The 22621-nt window shown below is 44.3% G+C and overlaps 1 protein-coding gene and 1 non-coding gene across 4 annotated transcripts in view; one reads left to right on the top strand and one right to left on the bottom strand.

Moving 5' to 3' along the window:
* The first annotated feature begins 1197 nt into the window (after positions 1–1197).
* Positions 1198–1326, top strand: LOC127664271 (small nucleolar RNA SNORA17). The gene has a single exon (XR_007973131.1). It is a non-coding gene; the product is annotated as a small nucleolar RNA SNORA17 (small nucleolar RNA).
* A 19361-nt stretch (positions 1327–20687) lies between these two features.
* Kctd1 (potassium channel tetramerization domain containing 1) overlaps positions 20688–22621 on the bottom strand; it is a 208215-nt gene continuing 206281 nt past the window's right edge. For all 3 annotated transcript variants that reach the window (XM_052155616.1, XM_052155617.1, XM_052155615.1), the window contains exon 5: positions 20688–21635. In XM_052155616.1, the coding sequence (XP_052011576.1) occupies positions 21477–21635 (159 nt within the window). In that variant the 3' untranslated portion in view covers positions 20688–21476. The remainder of the gene's footprint in view (positions 21636–22621) is intronic.

Here is a 22621-nt window from a genome sequence, read left to right as displayed (position 1 = left end):
TTTTTCTGCTGGTTTGAACATTTTCAAATGGAGGCTGTTGGGAAAGGGTTGGCTGTGAAATAAAACTGAACATCAGAAACAACTTTACTTGTATGGTTGGTCCAATGATGGGGAACTCCCGTGTCAAGTGGGCAAGTTGAGGCAGAGCACATTAGCGCCTTACTGCTCCTAGTCTCAGGAATCCAGCAAGCTAGAGAGAGAAGCAGAGGCAGTTTTACATGGTAGATGAGCTAATTTATTAGGTACATGTCAGACAGAGGGGCCAAGGAAGAGATTGTTTTTCTACCTCACCACTCTCAGGAACCCTGTAGTCACACTGCAATCCTCTCCTAGCTAATAAGCACAGCCCAACCTAAAGTATAACCCAGTCAGAATTATTGCATCTTCCCTTCCCTTTCCTCCCTTCCCCTCCTTTCTGCCGTCCTCCATCATTTCTTCCCTTCCTTTTTCTTTTCCTTATTAAAAAAAAATAAAATAAGCTCTATCGTTCTTTTCTGCCACCACCACGCCATCCAGACTGAGGAAGACCTGGAAACTCCAGGGTCACGTGAGCGGCCACGGCTGCTCTGCAAGCACCGCAAACACCCAGGAGGCCACGGGAACGCTGGAGGCGCGCATCGCCACAGGATCAGCTTTGACAAATATCATCCAGGTTACTTCGGGAAAGCTGGTGTGAGGCATTGCCACCTGAAGAGGAACCAGAGCTGCTGCCCAACTGTCAGCCTGGATAAATTGTGGGCGTTGGTCAGCAAGCAGACATGGGTAAATGCAGCAAAAAACAAGACTGGAGCTGCTCCGTCATTGATGGTGTTAAATCGGCCTACTACAGAGTTCTGGGCAAGCGAGAGCTCCCTAAGCTACCTCAGCAGGAGAGCTGAAGAGAAGATAAAACTGTTGGAGGAACCTGTGTCCTGGTGACTTAGAGTCACGCCGAAGGTTAATCAAAAGCTAACATTAAAAAAAATAAAATAAAATACCTGTCTTTAGAAAGAAATATGAAGCGACTATAATAGCTCAAGCTTATAATTCTAGCAGTCTGGAGGCTGAGGTAGAAGAATTGCCACAGTTATGGACCAAGGTGTCAGGTTAGTCTGAACTACAGAGTGATCCCATCCACTCCCCCCTCACACACACTACACAATATAAGAAACTTAAAAAAAATTATACTAATGCTAAAAGGCAGGGCTGCTGGGTGGCACAGCTCCTTAATCCCAGCACCTGGGAGTTGTCCCACATGTGCGTCTGTAGGTGGCAGAGAGGAGAAAGGCCAGGTCTGCGCTCAGTGTTTTGACCTGTGAACAGCTGAATGATAAGTAGATTAACCGCTCCCTGAAATAAAGCAAGTCTGAGATGACCACCAGTCCAGTACCAGGGGCCTGGACAGGGAGCTGTCCTGAGAAGACCACCAGTGCGGTGCACAGGTCTGGGGGAGAGCAGACCGTGCTGGAGATGACCCTTCCTGGGTGCCATAACGCATGTGCCTGAGACCACTCCTGAGACGACCCCACAAGTTCAGAGACCCAGACCATGGGTGCTGCTAAGAGGCGCAAGTGGTGGAGACCTGTAACAAGAGAAAGAGAAACAGAAGGATGTGGGCATAATGAAGAGAGGCAGAACTGGAGTGAGGATCAGCCCATATAAGTAGCTGGCGATGCCACCTGGTACCACTGCGAAATCCTGACTTGAGCCGTCACTGGGGGCCATGTCTGGGTCTGTGACCCAGCAGCGACCACCTAAGGCCAGGCAAGTGGAACCTGGTCTGAGCTATCCCTCACTGGGGAGGGGGCGGGGACATGTTAATGTCTGAAGGCTGGGCAGAACTGGCCCCACCTCTTGCCTGGGCAACTTGGGAGAGCCGGCCCTGGGGAGGTGAGAGCAGGAGAGCTGACCCCTCCTTAGCTTGGGAGAGCGTCCGGCACACTGGGAGTTACAAGCGAGCTGGCCCTGCCACTTGTCTCCTGTGCAGTGGTATGGAGGAGTGAGAGCTACCCTCCCTCCCCCCACCTCGCTCCTTGCTATTGCAGGTGGGGCAGCTGGCCCCGGTCCTGAGTGGGAGAGCTGTCTCTGTCCCTCACTGGCTGCAACACTCGAGAGAGCAGCATTATTTAGCATTAATATTTCTACCTTTTTTGTTGAAGTATGTTGTTATGTATCCTGAGTGTCCGGAGTTTGAATGTGGAATGTCCTCCCTGGGCCCATGGTTGGAGCACCTTAGTCCCTAGCCAAGGCAGGGGTTTACGTAGCTCAGCCCCACTTCCTGTCCTCTCCCCACTTCTTCCCTGCAAATGCAGGTTGACCAGCTACCCCATGCTCCTGCCACTCTCCCTTGCCGGATCTGTAAGCCAAAATAGGTTGGGTTTTTTTTTTTTTTTGTTTGGTTTTTTTTTTTTTGTTTGTTTGTTTTTCTCCTTAAGTTCCTTCACATCAGGTATTTACTTGATCACAGCAATGAAAAAAGGAACTGATCCTGTGGGTGACGTCGGCTACTGTCCTGGTGAGATATCAGGTATTGCACATTTTACTGTGCTGAATTCTGGGTGTGTGTGTGTATATAAATATCACTTCACTGCCTTTTGGAATAAAATTGAGTTTCCTAGAAGGAATTTGATCCTTTGGAGGCAGGCATTAAAGCTTTTTTTTAGGTGAGCCTAGAGCTGTCTGTAGCCCGGGGTTATCTTTTGTCAGCGCTGTGGCTTTCTGGGTGCTTTGGCCAATGACTGCGAATTGTGAGTTTCTCCACTTGGCCTAGTGGATCAAGACCATATGGGTAACACTGTCTGAAATTTTCTACACAGTTGCTTACCTGACTTTGGGCCTTTTCCATGTCTGGGTCAGGACTGACTGAAGGCTCCAAGGAGACTCCGTTTGTGTAGTTCTATACTTCCCACTGAATGGCTGCTGTGGTTTGGAAGTCCTCAGGGCTCACGTACCTGGGCAGGAAGCCAGCCCAGATGTAGGGCAAAGCCTGCACCCTGCGCTCCCCTGCACCCTGCAAACCAGTGCCTAAACATCCAACCACAGGGTCGGGCCAGCAAAGCAGTGTCTCTGCTTCCCTTTAGCAAGTTTTCTCTACTTTTCTCATCGCTGGGACCAAATACCTAATACAACACAGCTACAGGGAGAAGTGTGTGCTTTGCCACTCGGTCTAAGGTGACACTCCATCTTGTCAGTGAGAGAAGCTCTGCGTCCTCATCTGCCCAGACTGAGTGAGGGAAGAGTTCACGTTCCGCTGCTGCCACAGAGGCTAGTTCCCACTGCTGGGATTTCCCACTGTGATGTGCTGTGCCTTCAAACTGTGAGCCACAGCACTGCTTCTTATCAAATATTTGGTTGTAGTAATAAGAGAAGTAATTAACACACCTGGTCTGTGAACTCAAGCTGCCTTGGTCTCCCGGGCATCCCAGCTCTGACCCTGCCTGGTAGGGAGACCTCTGCTCTCTGCCTGCCTTATCTTTGTCTGCACCATGAGCGGACCCTTCCTAGGGTGCCAGAGCATCTGGGTGCTCACCGTATCTGCTAGTTGCCCCTCTGGGATACCTCTCTTTTGGAGTCTTATAGCTAAGGTCTCACTAGCTGGTGTAATTTGTCAGGTTTTTAGTTATTCCAAATGGAAGTATAAGTCTGTAATTCTGTGTTGGTCAAATATGGGAGACTTCTCTGACCTTTAGTTGGCAAAATCCAAAGCACTTAAAAGGCCCAAAGTGTAGAAAACATTTACTATTACTTATAAATGGATTCCTTATTGTGTGTCTCTTGCTTTAAATTTATTCTCACCCAAACAGTTTTCTTTAGATGTATTTATCTTATTTTATGTGTATGAGTGTTACGTCTCTGTGTGTGTGTGTGTGCTCCACATGCCTGCAGATATCAGGAAAGGGCGTCAGATCCGGCAACTAGAGTTCTGGGTGGTTGCAAACTGCCAGCTGGGTGCCTGGGATAGAGCCAAGGCTGCCCGCAAAAGCAATAAGTGCTCTTAACCACTAAATCTTCTCTTCAGCCCCAAAGTTATATTCTTAGTGTTTAAGAGTATGAACAATCAAAGCGGGCTGAGTGGTACATGCCTTTAACCTCAGCATTCAGAAGGATCTCTGTTTGAGGCTAGCCTGGTCTACATAGTGAGTTCCAGGATAGTGCAAGCTATATAGTAAGATCCAGTTTTTTGTTTTTTGTTTTTTTAATGAAGAGTATGAACAGTCTTTTCAGGCAGTAGAGAGCGAGAGAGGAATGTGAGTCTCATCCACTTCTCTGTCCTAAGAACAACACTTCTTCTTTCATGGGTCCATCAGCACAGCCTCTACAGGCCCTTCTTTTCTCTTCAGCTCTCGATTCTTGTGTACCAGGCCCTCTTTGAACATCTTGCTCAAAATTAAGGATTTTCTGTTCACAACAAAGCAGCATGGTGCCAAACCAGTAAAGACAAAGAGCTGGAGAGCATGAAATTTCAATTTAATGGGGTGGACACCTCTAAGCGGTGGCACCACAGACAGGGAGAAGGAGGCTCAACCTGTCCTGGGTTTGAATTGTGTTTAAGAATTCTAAGGTACAAAAACCATATTTCCTTAACACGTGCTGGAGACTGAAGGTAAGCCAGATTTCTCCCATTGGAGATCTTAAAGGTGGCTGTTAGATTAGTAAATGTATGTATGATACAAGCAGAATGTTTGGATCTGAAGAGAAGGGTCATTTCGCTGAGAGGAAGTAGAAATCTGGTGATAGGCAAAAGGGTCTTGAAGTATGGGTGGCAAGTGGTTAAATAAACCAGAGGATAACTATATTCCAAAATACTTACAGACATGCGGCAATGTTACAAACATTATGTGAAAACATGTTATGCAGTGACCAGCAGAAGGGAAGAGGGGGAGGGTCTTTTGCTATTTTGTTATTTTGTCTTTTTTTTTTTTTCAGAGCTGAGGACCGAACCCGGGGCCTTGCATTTTTGTTTGCTAGGCAAGCACTCTACCTCTGAGCTAAATCCCCAACCCCAGGGGTGAGGGTCTTTAGAGTTAGGTTGGAGAGGCCACTGAGTGTTATACTGAAGACATGGGATGAAGCAAGAACGGAAGACACCTTATATTACAGTCCCAGTCGCTGGGCTGCAATGCAAGGGCCAGACTTTAGGGGGCAGCACTTCACCTCTCACCAGCCAAATGAATGGCGAGCCTGGAGAAATGGCCTGTGTGGCCCGTGTAGGAAGAATGGAATGGATGTGCTATGTCCTTGATAGTGGTGATTGGGATGGAGAGATAGAGACTAGAGAAATGTTTCGGAGATGTTTCCTTCAGGCGCTGGTGCCTTAATTAGGGTTACTATCGTTGTGAAGAGACAATGTAACCAAGGCAACTTATAAAAAGAAAGCATTCAATGGTGCTTGCTTAGCTTGCTTAGTTTCAGAGGCTGAGTCCATGACCTCTGTGGTGAGAGCGTGGGAGCGTGGGAGCGTGGGAGCGGGTAGGCACAGTGCTGCAGCAGTGTCTAAGAGCTTACATCTTGTTTACAAGTTGAAGTGTGTGTGCGCACACCCATGATACATCTTCTCCAATAAGCCCACATGTCCTAATCGCTCCTAAACTTTCCTGCCAACTAGGGGTCAAGTATTCAAACAGATGAGCTGCGTGAGTCATTCTCCTTCACACCGCCACAGCTGGTGACCGAACCAAGTAGGGAATACAGGGAACGGTCGCTGATGTGGAAGGAGGTTTTATGAACTGAGACAAGAGACCTGGAGGCGGCAAAGGAAGACCCAGGGAGAGGGGGCTACTTCATGGAGATGCTTGACATCCCTACACGTGCTGTTGCGTATGACACAAGATGTTGAAATGGTAGTAGTATTGTATGCTTTATCATCTTGCCGATCTAAAAGGGAGTGAGTATCAAGGGTGCTGCCTCTCTGTGTTGTCAGGATGGGCACCATGCCTGAAGCTCTGGGGATAAGCTGGCCACAGTACTGGTGAGGGAAAGACACAGATGCAAGAGATCACCCAGGAAGTGAGAGGAGGAGCAAGAAAAGGGTAAGAATAGATGCCCTGTGCGCCTTTCCATAAGAACACAGGCGCTGGGTGAATGCATGGGCACCATTTCCTTTCATCCTTTGGGTGATTTGTGGAAGCAAAGTGAGGAATGGGTTACAGAGATTGGCTTATTGCAACCTGGGCAGAGACAGAAAGATATTGAGAGGATTCAGTGTGCTCGTGTGTGTGTGTGTGTGTGTGTGTGTGTGTGTGTATGTGTGTGTGTGTGTGTGTAGTTGATTAATTTGCTGTAATCTCCCCGGCAGTGGCACAAGCTCCTCGATACCCACCCCAATGCTCTGGATTCTTGAATGAAAGACACACACACACACACACACACACACTCAGCCTTACATTTTTCTGTTTTTGGCATGTCAGTGAGGTGGATAAACTTATTTTTTATTTGATATCTTATTTGTTTACATTTCAAATATCCCCTTTCCCGGGTTCCCCTCTGCAAACCCATCCATCCCTCTTTCCCCTGTTTCTATGAGGGTGCTCCCCCACAGACCCACCCACTCCTGCTTCACTGCCCTCTACACTGGGGCATCAAGCCTTCACAGGACCAAGGGCCTCCTCTCCTACTGATGCTAGGGCCCTTTCAGCTCCTTCAGTCCTTCCCCTAAATCCTCCATTGGGGTTCCTGTGCTCAGTTCGATGGTTGGCTGTGAACATCCGCATCTGTATTGGTCAGGATCTGGCAGAGCCTCTTGGAGACAGCTCTGTCAGGCTCCTGTCAGCCAGCACTCCTTGGCATCAAAACGATCATCCACCATGATCAAGTAGGCTTTATCCCGGGAATGCAGGGTTGGTTCAATATACAGAAATCCATCAATACAATCCACTACATAAACAAACTCAAAGAACAAAACCACATGGTCATTTCATTGGATGCTGAAAAAGCATTTGACAAAATTCAGCATCCTTTCATGCTTAAAGTCTTGGAGAGAACAGGAATTCAAGGCCCATACCTAAACATAGTAAAAGCAATATACAGCAAACCGGTAGCCAGCATCAAACTAAATGGAGAGAAACTTGAAGCAATCCCACTGAAATCAGGGACCAGACAAGGCTGCCCCCTTTCTCCTTATCTTTTCAATATTGTACTTGAGGTACTAGCTCGGGCAATTCGACAACATAAGGAGGTCAAAGGGATACAAATTGGAAAGGAAGAAGTCAAACTATCATTATTTGCAGACGACATGATAGTCTACCTAAGTGACCCAAAAAACTCCACTAGAGAGCTCCTACAGCTGATGGTTATTTTATTTGGCTTGGACAATTCCTTGGGCTTACCCCACTCTACTTTCTTTCTTTTTTAAATATTTCATTTGTTATATTTCTATCTTTCCTTCTTTTAAACATAGTACTGTGACACTGCTTTAATAAATATTAAGAAACACATATTTGTGTGTGTTTGTACAGAATTATTTTCAGTTTTTAAAATCTATTTGGAACATTAAACATGATAGAAGTATAAAAAAATCTCCTATGAAGTCCTCTATGAAAAGAAATTGTGACAAGTTCCTGACTAGACAGAAACTGTTCCATCTCCAAGGAAGAATACACTGCATAACTGTGGCTTCATAGAATGAATTGGGTAGTGTTCCTTCTGTTTCTATTTTGTGGAATAGTATTGGTATTAGGTCTTCTTCGAAAGTCAGATAGAATTCTGCAATAAACCTAACTGGTCCTGGCCTTTATTTTTGCTTGGGAGACTTTTAATGACTGCTTCTATTTCTTTAGGGGTTGTGGGACTGTTTAGATGGTTTATCTGATCTTGATTTAACTTATGTATTTGGTATCTGTTTAGAAAATTGTCCATTTCATCCAGATTTTCCAGTTTTGTTGAGTATAGGCTTTTGTAGTAGGATCTGATGATTTTTTTTTAATTTCCTCAGTTTCTGTTGTTATGTTTCCCTTTTTATTTCTGATTTTGTTAATTTGTATACTTTCTCTGTGCCCTATGGTTAGTCTGGCTAAGGGTTTATCTATCTTGTTGATTTTCTCAAAGAACCAGCTCCTGGTTTGGTTGATTCTTTGTATAGTTCTTTTTGTTTCTACTTGGTTTTAGCCCTGAGTTTGATTATTTTCTGCCATCTACTCCTCTTAGGTGTATTAGCTTCTTTTTGTTCTAGAGCTTTCAGATGTGCTGGTAGTTTGTGCTCTCTCCAGCTGCCTTTTGGAGGCACTCAGAGCTACGACTTTTCCTCATAGCACTGCTTTCTTTGTGTCCATAAGTTTGGGAATGTCGTGCTCTCATTTTCACTAAATTGTGAAGTCTTTAATTTCTTTACTTCTTCCTTGACTAAGTTATCACTGAGTAGGGCATTGTTCAGCTTCCATATGTATGTGGGATTTCTGTTGTTTTTGTTGCTGTTGAAGATAGATAAGATGCATCTGATAAGATGCATGGAATTATTTCAATTTTCTTGTATCTGTTGAGGCTTGTTTTGTGACCAATTATGTGGTCAGTTTTGGAGAAGGTTCCTTGAGGTGCTGAGAAGAAAGTATATTCTTTTGTTTTAGGATAAAATGTTCTATAGATATCAGTTAAATCCATTTGGTCCATAACTTCTGTTAGTTTTACTATGTCTCTGTTTAGTTTGTGTTTCCATGATCTGACCATTGATGAGAGTGGGGTGTTGAAGTCTTACACTATTATTGTGTGAGGTGCAATGTGTGCTTTGAGCTTTAGTAAAGTTTCTTTTATGAATGTGGGTGCCCTTGCATTTGGAGCATCGATATTCAGAATTGAGAATTCATCTTGGTAGATTTTTTCCTTTAATGAGTATGAAGTGTCATTTCTTATCTTTTTTGATAACTTTTGGTTGAAAGTAGATTTTATTCAATATTAGAATGGCTACTCCAGCTTGTTTCTTGTGCTTGGAATATTGTTTTCCAGGCTTTTACTCTTGAGTTAGTGTCTGTCTTTGACACTGAGTTGCATTTCCTGTATGCAGCAAAATGCTGGGTCCTGTTTGTGTATCTAGTCTGTTAGTCTATGTCTTTTTATTGCAGAATTGAGTCCATTGTTGTTAAGAGATATTAAGGAATAGTGATTGCTGCTTCCTGTTTTTTTTGTTTTGTTTTGTTTTGTTTTTTGTTAGAAGTAGAATTATATTTGTGTGGCTACCTTCTTTTGGTTTGCTGAAAGAAGATTACTTTCTTGCTTTTTCTAAAATGTAGTTTCCCTCCTTGTGTGGCGTTTTCCATCTATTATCCTTTGTAGGGCTGGATTTGTGGAAAGAAATTGTGTAAATTTGGTTTGGCCATGGAATATCTTGGTTTCTCCCTCTATAGTAATTGAGAGTTTTATGGGTATAGTAGTCTGGGCTGGCATTTGTGTTCCTTAGGGTCTGTATGAGATCTGCCCAGGATCTTCTGGCTTTTAGAGTCTCTGGTGAGAATTCTGGTGTAATTCTGATAGGCCTGCTGTTATATGTTACTTGACTTTTTCCCCTTATTGCTTTTAGTATTCTTTGGTTGTTTTGTGCATTTGGTGTTTTGACTAATATGTGATAGGAGGAATTTCTTTTCTTGTCCAGTCTATTTGGAGTTCTGTAGGTTCTTGTATGTTTATGGGCATCCCTTTCTGTAGGTTAGAGAAGTTTTCTCCTATAATTTTGGTGAAGATGTTTACTGGCCCTTTAAGTTGGGAATCTTCACTCTCTTCCATATCTATATCCTCAAGACTTCTCATTGTGTCCTGGATTTCCTGCATGTTTTGGGTTAGGCTCTTTTCGAAATTTGTTGTTGTGTCAATGTTTTCTATGGTATCTTCTGCACCTGAGATTCTCTCTTCTATCTCTTGTATTCTGTTGCTGATGATTGCATCTATGACTCCTGATCTCTTTCTTAGGTTTTCTATCTCTGGGGTTGTCTCCCGTTGTGATTTTTTTTTTTTTTATTGTTTCTATTCCCATTTTTAGATTATGGATGGTTTTCTTCATTTCCTTCATCTGTTTTATTGTGTTTTCCTGTAATTAATTAAGGGATTTTTGTGTTTCCTCTTTAAGGGCTTCTACCTGTTTACCTGTGTTCTCCAGTATTTCCTTAAGGGAGTTATTTATGTCCTTCTTAAAGTCCTCTATCATTGTCTTGAGATGTGATTTTAAATCAGAGTCTTGCTTTTCTGGTGTGTTGGGGTATCCAGGGCTCACTTTGGTGGGAAAACTGGGCTCTGATGATGCCAAGTAGCCTTGGTTTCTGTTGTTTATGTTATGGTACTTGCCTCTTGTCATCTGGTTACCTGTGGTATTAGCTGGTCTTGCTGTCTCTGACTGTGGCTTCCTTCTCCTGTGTGCTGTCCTTCCTGTAAGCCCATGTGTCAGCACTCCTGGGAGACAGCTCTTCCTGGGTGGAATTTGGGTATGGATTGCTGAGGCACAGGGTCAGTTCCAGGCGCAGATGGAAACTGGAAGGATCCTGTCTCAGGCTGCTCCTTGGTTCCTGTGTCCTAGGGGCTCTACACTGGTCTCTTGGAGCAGAAGTGGTGGTCTTACCTGTGCTTTCAGGTGTGTCAGCACTCCTGGGAGACCAGCTCTCTCCCAGTGTATTTGGGAATTGAGAGATTGGCACAGGTTCAGCTCCGGGGCACAGACAGAAATTGGAAGGATTCTGCCCAGGGGCTTACATTTAATATGCCTTAATCAGCTTGAGGGCTGGGCCATTCAGAAACTTCCACATTGCAAATACCTCTCCTCTGATACTCTTGAGTTATTGCTTACTAAAATCTATATTACATCATTACTACCCTAGACCCAGTTGAGGGTGTGGGTGTGGGGTCTAGGGCTGTGCGTCCCTGCGTCCCTGCCTCTTTTATGATTCTATGTTTTCTCTTCTGCAGCCTCGAGCCTGGGTCTTTTTTTTTTATCTGGCACGTTAATTCTGCTTGCTCTCCCTCCTGTGTTTCTTTCCCAGGATTCCTGAAAGTCCTGCCTCTGTCTCCCTGCCCAGACATTGGCTGCCAGTGACTTTATTTAGTAGTCAAATCCAACTGGGGACAGGGACCCTCAGCATCTTACATGCACACATGCCAAGTTCTGTGTATTGTTCGGAACCCAATTATACAATACGAGCAATAAACTAATTCCACAGTAGTGTGTGTATGTACATGCATACATGTAGTCTGTTCGGTTTTATCTTGCCCACCTACAACTATGAAAAATAACCCTGATGTAGAAATTATAATATCAGTAGAGAAGGGTTATATAGGTCAACATTCTGTTATAGAAACACATCTACTCTGTTTAAAGTAAGAGCCATACATGAGTGGTTTTCATGAATATGCAGCCAACTTAGAATTTCAAATTCTCTGTATGTGATATACTTAAGAGGCCAAACATGTGAAGATATGGCTTACAGAACCATTGCCTTTTTTCCCCTGTGTGTGTGTGTGTGTGTGTGTGATGCACCTCACTATTTAGACTATGCTGGCCTCAGATTCATAGAGCTCTGCCAGTCTCTTCCTCAAGAGTGCTGGAATTAAAGATGTGCACTTCCACACCAAGCCAGAATACAATCTTAAATACTGAAGCATTTCAAATAAAAAAAAACAGCCATAACAAAATGATATGTTAGTGTCCCCGTCTATCTGCTTCTGACCAGTTTCTCTCTCTAGCTGCTTATTGCTGCCGTGTCTGCTGGGTTAGATGAGTTTCAGACCTTTGTAGTACCTTTAACTCCACCTCACACTTAATGCAATCAACCGTCCCTACCGGTCTAACTTCTTTTCCAACTAATTCAATTCTTCTGTGACGAGGATTTATCTCTGGCTTCTAGGACCTGCTTTCCCTGTTGAGGCCCCAAGTTTACAATACGGTGTACTTTGGGTTTTTCTCTAGCCTTGTCAGGTCTATTAGTCAGCGGTCTGATTTAATGCCTGTACACTCTGTTCTTTCTCCTGACAGAAGGATTGGGAATCATGGCAAATCACTGTGTGAATCACACTCAGAGGTATGAGGAACTGTGTGAGAGACAGGCTGGTTGGGCCTCTGACTCTAATGTTTGTGACAGCATAGCAAAGGAGTTTGTGATAAAAGGTTAGGATCGTAGATTTACACATCCCTGAGGATGCTAAAAGTTTGAAATAGCATTTAAGTTTTTTTTTTAATTTTTTTATTCGATATAATTTATTTACATTTCAAATGATTTCCCCTTTTCTAGCCCCCCCACTCCCCGAAAGTCCCGTAAGCCCCCTTCTCTTCCCCTGTCCTCCCATCCACCCCTTCCCACTTCCCCGTTCTGGTTTTGCTGGATACTGTTTCACTGAGTCTTTCCAGAACCAGGGGCCACTCCTCCTTTCTTCTTGTACCTCATTTGATGTGTGGATTATGTTTTGGGTATTCCAGTTTTCAAGGTTAATATCCACTTATTAGTGAGTGCATACCATGATTCACCTTTTGAGTCTGGGTTACCTCACTGAGTATGATATTCTCTAGCTCCATCCATTTGCCTAAGAATTTCATGAATTCATTGTTTCTAATGGCTGAATAGTACTCCATTGTGTAGATATACCACATTTTTTGCATCCACTCTTCTGTTGAGGGATACCTGGGTTCTTTCCAGCATCTGGCAATTATAAATAGGGCTGCTATGAACATAGTAGAACATGTATCCTTATTACATGGTGGGGAGTCTTCTGGGTATATGCCCAGGAGTGGTATAGCAGGATCTTCTGGAAGTGAGGTGCCCAGTTTTCGGAGGAACCGCCAGACTGCTTTCCAGAGTGGTTGTACCAATTTGCAACCCCACCAGCAGTGGAGGAGTGTTCCTCTTTCTCCACACCCTCTCCAACACCTGCTGTCTCCTGAATTTTTAATCTTAGCCATTCTGACTGGTGTAAGATGAAATCTTAGGGTTGTTTGATTTGCATTTCCCTAATGACTAATGAAGTTGAGCATTTTTTAAGATGCTTCTCCGCCATCCGAAGTTCTTCAGGTGAGAATTCTTTGTTTAACTCTGTACCCCATTTTTTAATAGGGTTGTTTGGTTTTCTGGAGTCTAACTTCTTGAGTTCTTTATATATATTGGATATTAGCCCTCTATCTGCTGTAGGATTGGTGAAGATCTTTTCCCAATTTGTTGGTTGCCGATTTGTCCTCTTGATGGTGTCCTTTGCCTTACAGAAACTCTGTAACCTTATGAGGTCCCATTTGTCAATTCTTGCTCTTAGAGCATACGCTATTGGTGTTCTGTTCAGAAACTTTCTCCCTGTACCGATGTCCTCAAGGGTCTTCCCCAGTTTCTTTTCTATTAGCTTCATAGTGTCTGGCTTTATGTGGAGGTCCTTGAAGAGCAATTATCAAATTCATCTGGAACAACAAAAAACCCAGGATAGCTAAAACTATTCTCAGCAACAAAAGAAAATCTGGGGGAATCAGTATCCCTGACCTCAAGCAATACTACAGAGCAATAGTGTTAAAAACTGCATGGTATTGGTACAGTGACAGACAGGAGGATCAATGGAACAGGATTGAAGATCCAGAAATGAACCCACACACCTATGGCCACTTGATCCTCGACAAAGAGGCTGAAAACATCCAATGGAAAAAAGATAGCCTTTTCAACAAATGGTGCTGGTTCAACTGGAGGTCAGCATGCAGAAGAATGCGAATTGATCCATCCTTGTCTCCTTGTACTAAGCATTTAAGTTTTAAAGCCACTGCAAATAGATGGCCCTAGGTGGATTCCTGCTCACCTACTTACTGTCTGGAGGTAGAGGCATTTGGGTCTATTCTGTGGTGGCTTTGAGTGGGTGAAATGATTCTATAACTACGCTATTGCCTCATGATCAGTCTCTTCTCTTACCTAGTTTAGAAAGGGTAAAGACTCTTGGGATAAATTTTGGTTGAGTGCTTCTCCAAATCATGTCTCCCTACCAAAACCCCCACTGGAAGCATCCAATTTAATATGGACTTTAAAAGAATGACAGAGACCAGCTGACTTGAATATTCCCCAAAGGTCACACCTTGCCGACTTGGTCACCAAACTGTGTCACTCTTAGACGTTTAAGTGGGAGGGCCTGGTGGGAGGAAGTGGGGTCCTTGGACTGTACACTTAAGTGAGATGTTGGGATCCAGTCTGTTCTTTGCTGTTGCTTCTTAGCTGCTGTCAGGTGACAAGCTCCCTCTAGGAAGTCCAGAGCAACAGGACCAAGTGCTGTGGACCAGAGTCTCTGACATGAAACAAAATAAGCCCTTTCCTTTTCTCTGTTGACTATTGAAGGTATTTTGTTACAGTTGAGGAAAGCTAATGCATTGAGCATTGTCTAAGGGTCATTAATAATGTTAGAAAAAGGCACGTCACAAAGTGGCCCAGAAGATCCTCAACATTATTAATACTCTAAGTGAGGAGCACAGCATTGTTCTTCAATTTTTCCCAGGCTTGTGTGGTTCAAGGATCATCTGTGTCAGGTGTTGTTAAAAAAGAGTCTCTGGCTACTTTAAGGCTGAGATTCAAGAACCCATAGGGAGGGAGTGGGTGGCAGTGGTGCCAAACCAGGACCTGTGACTGTACATGTCTTTTGAACATGTCCCTTTGGGAACACTGGGATCCGTTTTGTAAACCACTGAAGAAGTTAGCTGCCTGACAGAGTCAGCGCCAAGACTTTTCAGAGCTTCCATTACAGGTTCATGTTTGTTGGTCAAGGATGTAATTATTATTTGGAAAATTTCCTCCAGTGCCGTGTAGTGTAGTGACAGGCAACAGAGTTGCCAGCAAAGGAGGAAAATCACCTTTGCACTAGTTGGAAACCAGAGTTAAGTCCAAGGCTCTCCTCAAAAGACAGGCATCCGTGCATGTGTGCATGCGCGTGCCTTTGTGTGTGTGTCTGTGTGTGTCTGTGTGTCTGTGTGCGTGCATGTATATATGTAAACATTGCTCCAAGTTTCTTGTGGACTCTGGCAATGTTTTTTACACACCAACGTTCTCATGTATAAATTGAGACGATAAGGCTAAAGTTCATGGGATTCCTAGGAGGACTGATGGGACACAGATAGGCAAGTCTCTTAGGCAGCACCTTTCGCTCATAGCACAGGGCTCTAAAGGGGCAGCAGCTTCCTGTTGTCAGTAGATAGGCCAGGCCTCCAGCTTTATGGTTAAATAGTATGATGAAGAGCATGGAGGGCTGGAGAGATGGCTCAGCGGCTAAGAGCACTGACTGCTCTTCCAAAGTCCTGAGTTCAATTCCCAGCAACCACATGGTGGCTCACAAGTATCTGTAATGGGATCTGATGTCCTTTTTCTGGTATATCTGAAGGCAGCTACAGTGTACTCATATAAATAAGATAAATCTTTTAAAAGCATGGAATTTTTATCATTTTGTGAAAGTTATGCCTTCAGACACATCACTTCTTATGCAGTCACCATGAAGTTCCACTCAGTGGAATGTTTATGGCATGTTTAAAGTTGTTTATTATTTCATAACTGTGTTGCAAACTGGTAGTCTGCAAATGCTTTGCTAGGCCTATATATTTTAAAGGACAGTTTGTTTCTATACTTACTTATCTAGATAGTTCACACACAGACATAGATTTCTATGTTTTAAAACTGTTTTTGAGATTTTATTATTATTTTTATTTTATGAGCATGAGTATTTTGTTTGCAGGTATATCTGTGTACCATGTGTGAGCAGTTCTCATGGACGCCAAAAGAGGGCATCAGATCCTCTGGAACTGTAGCTACAGACCGTTGTGAGCCACCATGTGGGTGCTGGGAATCAAACCTGGGTCCTCTGCAAGATCAGCCGGTGCTCTTAACTGCTGAGCTGTCTCTCCAGGATTTCTAGGTTTTGCAGAAAAGTAATTTGAAATGCACCCCTAGTCTCCTATAGCTGTGCAGTTGAGGCGGGGCTAGCTCTCTGAATGGGCAATATCTGCTATAGGTTTCTGCCTCTTTTCAACAGTTGATATGGTTCGCCTGGCCCCACAGGCCCCAATGTCCAAGGTAATAACTCCTTTTCTCATACATACTAATGGTTGCCAGCTCTTAGCCGGGTTTGTAGATGATGGATGGGTGGGTGGATGGATGGATGGATGGATGGATGGATAGAGAAAGCAACCATTTAATTGTCCCTCACATCAGACAGACTCTTCCTAGCCAGTCATGTCTGCAGAGTCCCTAGGTCTTCTCAATCTTCCTAATGCTGCGACCCACTAATAACAGCTCCTCATGTTGCGCTGACCCCCAACCATAAAATTATTTTGTTGCTACATCTTAACTATAATGTTGCTACAGTTATCAATCGTAGTGTAAATATCTGCTATGCAGGCTATCTGACCCGCATGTTGAGAACTGCTGCCCTAGATGCCACTTTCCACGACTTTCCAGCAGGTGAGATTTGGACTCAAGTTCAGCTCCGCCTCCACCATGGGATCCCACTGCTCTTTTCTAAACTCGTTGTTTTATCTCCAGCATAGCTGAGCTGCACCCCATACAATGTTTTATCCCTGACTTATCCAAAGCTCAGAGATGGCCTTCCTCTAGGCAAATCCTACTAACACACCCTTCCCGCAGGGTGCTGTCCTGAGGATGTTTTCTCTGATTCTTTCCCTAGATATGACCCCTGATAATTTGGCATACTTCTAGTCCATGGCTTGTAAATGGGAAATAAAGTGCATCCCGGTGTGCTTCGGACAGTAGTTAGATATGTAGATTCCCTCATTCTGCCCCTGGATGTGAGACCTCTGCTCACTCCACCTCAGCAGCTAGAGCAGAAGCTATGCCACAGCCATCAAAATATAACCAACACTAAGGGTCCAGTCTATTACACGGAATGCTCAAAGTGTTTGTCAGTAGGAATACACTTCCCAACTAAGGAGCAAGTGTATTAATAACCAACTTTTGGGGCTGGAGAGGTGGTTCAGTGATTAAGAGTACTTTCTGCTCTTGCAAAAGCAGAAAGTAATAAAGAAATGGACTTTGGTTTCCAACACGCATATTAGGTGGTTTATACCTGTTTATAACTCCAGCCACAAGGGATCTGGAACTCTGGCCTCTCAGGATGCCTTGACACATGTAATGAGCATAAAAATAAATCTTAATGAATCGACTCTGGGATCGGAGAGTTGGATGAATAGATGAAGGCACTTCATCTGAAAAGCCAGGTTCTATGCAATCCCCAGGCCCCATATAGTAGAAGGCAAGAACTGCCTCTCACAACTTTTCCATGGACCTCCACACTGCTGTGGCACAAGTATGCACACAACAACAACAACAACAACAACAACATACAAATAGATAAGTATAATTTTAAAAAGAGTATGTTTGTATTCCTTTAATGTTGCAACTTGAAACCTATTTTCCCTCGATGCTGCAGTTCCCTTTGAGCCCACTGATAAAAGCTTTAATGGAACATTAACTTCCACTGTGCTGTTTCTTGATGTCTCAGAGTCTTAGTTACTTGAAGTACTTCATTTCATCTCCGTGAGACTCAAGCTCTGTGTAGCTCCGGGCACACCGCACATGCTTAATGCATGGCAATGCATGGTTCTTATTCCTATGTAGAAACCAAGCTGCGGTTTGGAAACTGGTTTGGGCTTGCTCTATGTTTCCAAAGTATTAAGAAAGGGGAGGACAGAGACTGTGGTTTGTTTGCCCAGGGCTAAACAAATGTATTTTTCTTTTATATAAAAAAAGTTATTTTAAAAATCAATGGTTTAGCCATTCAAAGAAGTACACTTTTAAGATTTTTATAACCAGCCAGGCGGTGGTGGCACACGCCTTTAATCCCAGCACTTGGGAGGCAGAGACAGGCAGATTTCTGAGTTCTAGGCCAGCCTGGTCTACAGAGTGAGTTCCAGGACAGCCAGGGCTACACAGAGAAACCCTGTCTCGGAAAAAAAAAAAAAGATTTTTATAACCAACAAGGAAAAAAAATAATTGAAAATACTGGCAATGAATGGAGGAAAAATAGATTCACACAGTATTATACTATTACCTTATGGACTAGTTAACAATCATAAAGAGAGAAACCAAGTTTTATATCTGGTGGAGATCACTTTATGTGAGAGGTGAAAACTGGCGAGCTATGGTGACATGTCTTTATTTGCAGTACTCAAGAGGCAGAGGCAGGCTCCACACGGTGAGGTCCAGGCCCTTGAGGGCTATATGTTGAGAGCTTACCTCAAACTGTAACAACAACCACAACAAAAAGCTGTCATCATCAACAAGGGCCAAGGCAACTCTCGGCATGTGATGCAGTAAGGACAGGACTCCAGCTACGCAGTGTTGTTCCTGCAGGAAAAGAAAATCCTCATCCGACTCTACCAGGGACAGTGAGGCAGAAGCCTTTACACTGTGCTACCAAATAAGTGAGCTAGACTCTTGAGATGGGTCCATATGGGGATGTTGAGTCCTCCTCTCATAGGAAAACTTCTCAGGAGTGTAAAGAGACACTATTGATACCTATCACAGTCAGTCCTTGATCAGATCCTATGGAGGACAGACCACAGCTGCCTGGGTTGCTATAAGCTCAGGCGGTCAGATTTGCTTATGAACTATATATTGGAGAGCGAGAAGGGAGTGAGCCTTTGAGGCTGTGGTCCACTTACCCACTGCTTCTGATTTATTGATGGTCTCGAGATCTTACTAGAACTAAGACCATTGTGAATACAAACGGAATCAGTTCCACTGAGCTCAGTCTCTTGGGGTTGGAGTCACATGAACTGTCTTTAAAAACTTAGAAATGATCATGAAGTCACAGTTGGGGGACACAGTCCTGTGGGGTGCATATACCGTGGAGGAGGCAATTCTTACTGCAGAGACGGTGCTGAGTAAATATCAAGTATGTGTTTGTGTGTGTGCAGGCGCACGCGTGCCTTGTGTGAAGGCAGAGTGCCACTTCTCAGCCTTTTTGTTCAAGCGTTTATTCATAGCCTGGAGCTTGGCTGAGTTGACTAGGCCAGCTGGTCAGCACGCTCTAGGAATCGCCTGCCTTACCTCCTGTCTCTCCAGTGCTGGGATTGTAAGTGTGTGCTGTCTGTCACTGAGCCCGTCTGTCTGCATGAAGTCTGGGGCACATCCTCATGTTTGCAAGGCACACTTTACTGACTGAGCTATCTCCCCAGCACTAAATGCGAGCTTGATTGTAACCGATGGAATCCCAGAGCAGGGGCCTTGTTTTACTGTTTTGTAGCTGTCTTGCCTAATGAAAATAGATGGGTAGTAAGAACCAGGGTGAGATTTCATTCTTGCAGTAGTACAAGGCTGCCAGAGTAGCTGGCAGGGTAGCCCTGGCTGTCTGCATCCGATCCTGTGGTTTATTAGTATCATCTGAGGGGACATTATGGAAGAATGTGGCAGCCTTGTTGGCAATCACTAAAGAAATTCAACGTCCGGGCTGCATCTGTGTTTCCGAGAGGGGCAGCAGACATTAACAGCTTACTTTCAGTCCCAGTAGCAAATGATATTTTCATTACTGCTGTCCTCAGGCACAGACTTTTTAATTTAAAACAGGAAGGTAAGTTCAGGATGGAAATAGCCCATCACCAGAGGAGCATCACTGCACCAAAACCACATTATAGCTTACCTGCCAATCTTAGCAGCATGCCAAGTGCTCTGAGGTGTCTGGAGGGAGGATGTAAGAAAGGGAGCAGGAAAGAGACTGGAGTCATCAGGGCCCTGAAAGGGCTGAAAACTTAGTTTTGAACCAAGATGGACATCCCAGGTTTATACCTTTCTGACTGGTAAGAAAGCTCTGATATTTCCCCTCATCACTCGCAAAGTTGTAACAACACCCTTCTTTTGGCTAACCATAGTGGATTCAAGTTGGCTGCAAATTTGTTGTTATTCTCCTCAGCAGGTGGGTCTTATGCCCTTCTTCTCAGTCTGAACTGGTTATGTCTGCTCAGAAAACAGAACAGAGTCCCAGCACAGACTGGGGCATGGCCTCTTACAGGACTGCACTTTCCACAGCTTGCTTCTCAGAGTACTTACAGAGGCCACGTGGTGAAGGGGTCTTAGCCACACGATTAGCAGCCACCGGGATAAGCTGCCTTGGACATCATTGCCAGTTCCCTGGACAGTGCCATATACAGCAGGGGCGGACCAACCAAGGGCAGTGTGAGCTGGCGGATCCCAGGATCCCAGGCTGAGAGCACATGCAAGCCACCCCACCCCCACCCCTCACCCCCTACCCCCACCCCCAACCTCCCAGTATTTGTCTGGCCACCTCTGTAGCAAGAAACCTAAGTGAGACTCAAAAGTTTGCAGAAATAGAGACCAGAGTCCAGGCATGTAATCCCAGAGTCTCAGATGGAGGCAGGAGGACCAGAAGTCAAGACCTTCCTGGGTGACATGGTGACTCTGAGTCCTGCATGGGCGACATGAGCCTCCTCCAGGGAGAAGGCACAGAGATGGGGCCGAGGAAATGGCTCAGTGGCAGAATTTACGCTGAGCTTGAATGAGGCTCTGGTTTCCATCCTCCTCCTCCTCCTCCTCCTCCTCCTCCTAGGAACACAGTGACTTATCCACAAGACAGAACAACAAAGCGCAAAAAACACTGGCTGAGTTGGAAGAGAACTGTCTAGAACAAATGGCTACCTCCTTATCTTTCTTGCACTTTTGACCTTAAAGCTGTCAAGACCACTTTTTGATGTTCAACACAAGAGAGAAAAAAAAAGGGAAAAGTTTCATTTTAATTCATTCTCCTCCCGACACGTGTGTTCTACACAGATCTCATTTTTTAAAACAGAGTTTATTGTATTTAATACATTATAAAATCTGAAAAAATTGTAGGAAAGCAGCAGACTGAAACTGGAGATCTCTAGCAAGTAATAACTCTGGCCCCTCTGCCGAACATCAGCATAGGAACAAAGGGAAGCTCACCTAAGTGCCAGCCCTGTGCTGTGCGGTCCTGTCTGCCATATGCCCGGCAGGCCAGCGCTGTGTGCTCTTGAGCGCCCCTCCCTCCCTCCTGGTCCCTGCCTGACCAGACATGAAACATCCACTTGCAAAGAAACACCAGCCAAGGTGTTTTGTTTTGTTTGTTTAAAAGAAAGAAAGGAAAGAACAATAAAGGAAAAAGAAACAATGGATGTCTGCTGGCCATGAAATGGTGCGGAGACTCTGTCATCCCTGCTCATGGCTTATTTACTGGACAGAGACCTCAGAGGCCAGGACACCCAGGTCATCACAGCACCCACTGCAGAGCTCTCTCTCTCTCTCTCTCTCTCTCTCTCTCTCTCTCTCTCTTCCCTCTCTCTGTCCATCCCTCTCTCTCTCCTTGCATTTCCTACCTTTTGACATATAGATATTTATATATTTATATATTTTTTACATCTTGAGGATATCATAATTCCAATTGTTCCCATATGAATACAGGTGTGATTTCTAGTGGATATAAATGTCTTTTATTGATTTTAGGTTCAGAGCTTGCTTTACTGTCCCAGCTGCACACAAATGTCCCTTTTCTCATATTGTTATTGGTTGTGTACGTTTTCTTTTTTGCATAAGAAATATGTCTGTTTAGTCCAGTGGCTCCTGTTTTATCCGGATGACTGAGGGTACTCGGGGTGTCCGCCTCAGTTCACGTCGGAGGACATATTCACTGAACTGGGATGAGTCCACTCCTCCTCCACAGGAACCCACAATTTCAAATCCTCTTTGCTGCAATCGCTCAAGGACCTGCAAAAAAAACCAAAATAGGTGTCTGCTTAGGGGCGAGTCATAAACACGCCACAGCTCAATTTGTGTACACCCAAGAATGAAGGCAAGGGTTTTCATTAGAAAATATACCACGAATTAAGGTATCTCTCACAGGGCTGTCCCTCAGCTGGAGAGTGCTTGCCCAGCACGTACAGGACTGTGGTTTTGAGCCCTAATGCCACCAACAAGAAGATACTGTAAAGGTCTGGTTTTGGCTACATGACCATTGTTTAACTCTGAAGTCAGATGCTAGCTGGATCCCTGCATTTGGTGCATGTCTGACACTCTCTGATACAGGAAGCCATCCCTGCAACTCTGAGATAGGGAAAGTACAGGAAGCTGAGTGCACTCTGCTTTTCTGCAATGCAACAGATAGTGCATTGGATATAATTAAATTCCACGTAACGCTAAAGGAAAGGGACATCATAGACCATAACGCTTAAAATAAACTTGCTTCATTTCTTTTCTGGAGTGTAGTCAACTCCCCAAATGTCAATAATGTGGGCGGCAAAGGCACAAGGGCCCAAAGTGTGGACTAGCCTGGGCTACATAAGAGTCTGGCTGATACTAAGTGAGGTAACCCTGACTCAAAAGGTGAATCATGGTATGCACTCACTAATAAGTAGATATTAACCTAGAAAACTGGAATACCCAAAACATAATCCACACATCAAATGAGGTACAAGAAGAAAGGAGGAGTGGCCCCTTGTTCTGGAAAGACTCAGTGAAGCAGTATTCAGCAAAACCAGAACGGGGAAGTGGGAAGGGGTGGGTGGGAGGAGAGGGGGAGAGAAGGGGGCTTACGGGACTTTCGGGGAGTGGGGAGCTAGAAAAGGGGAAATCATTTGACATGTAAATAAAAAATATATCGAATAAAAAAATTTTTTAACAAGGATAAAAAAAAGAGTCTGGCTGAAAGCAAACAAGCTAAGCCCTGAATGTGACTAAGCAAAGCAATCCTAGTT

The sequence above is a fragment of the Apodemus sylvaticus genome, chromosome 13 (genome assembly GCF_947179515.1).
Source record: "Apodemus sylvaticus chromosome 13, mApoSyl1.1, whole genome shotgun sequence".
Lineage (NCBI taxonomy): Eukaryota > Metazoa > Chordata > Mammalia > Rodentia > Muridae > Apodemus > Apodemus sylvaticus.
The sequence above is the reverse complement of the archived record's forward strand: the minus strand, read 5'-3'. Positions and strand labels throughout refer to the sequence as shown.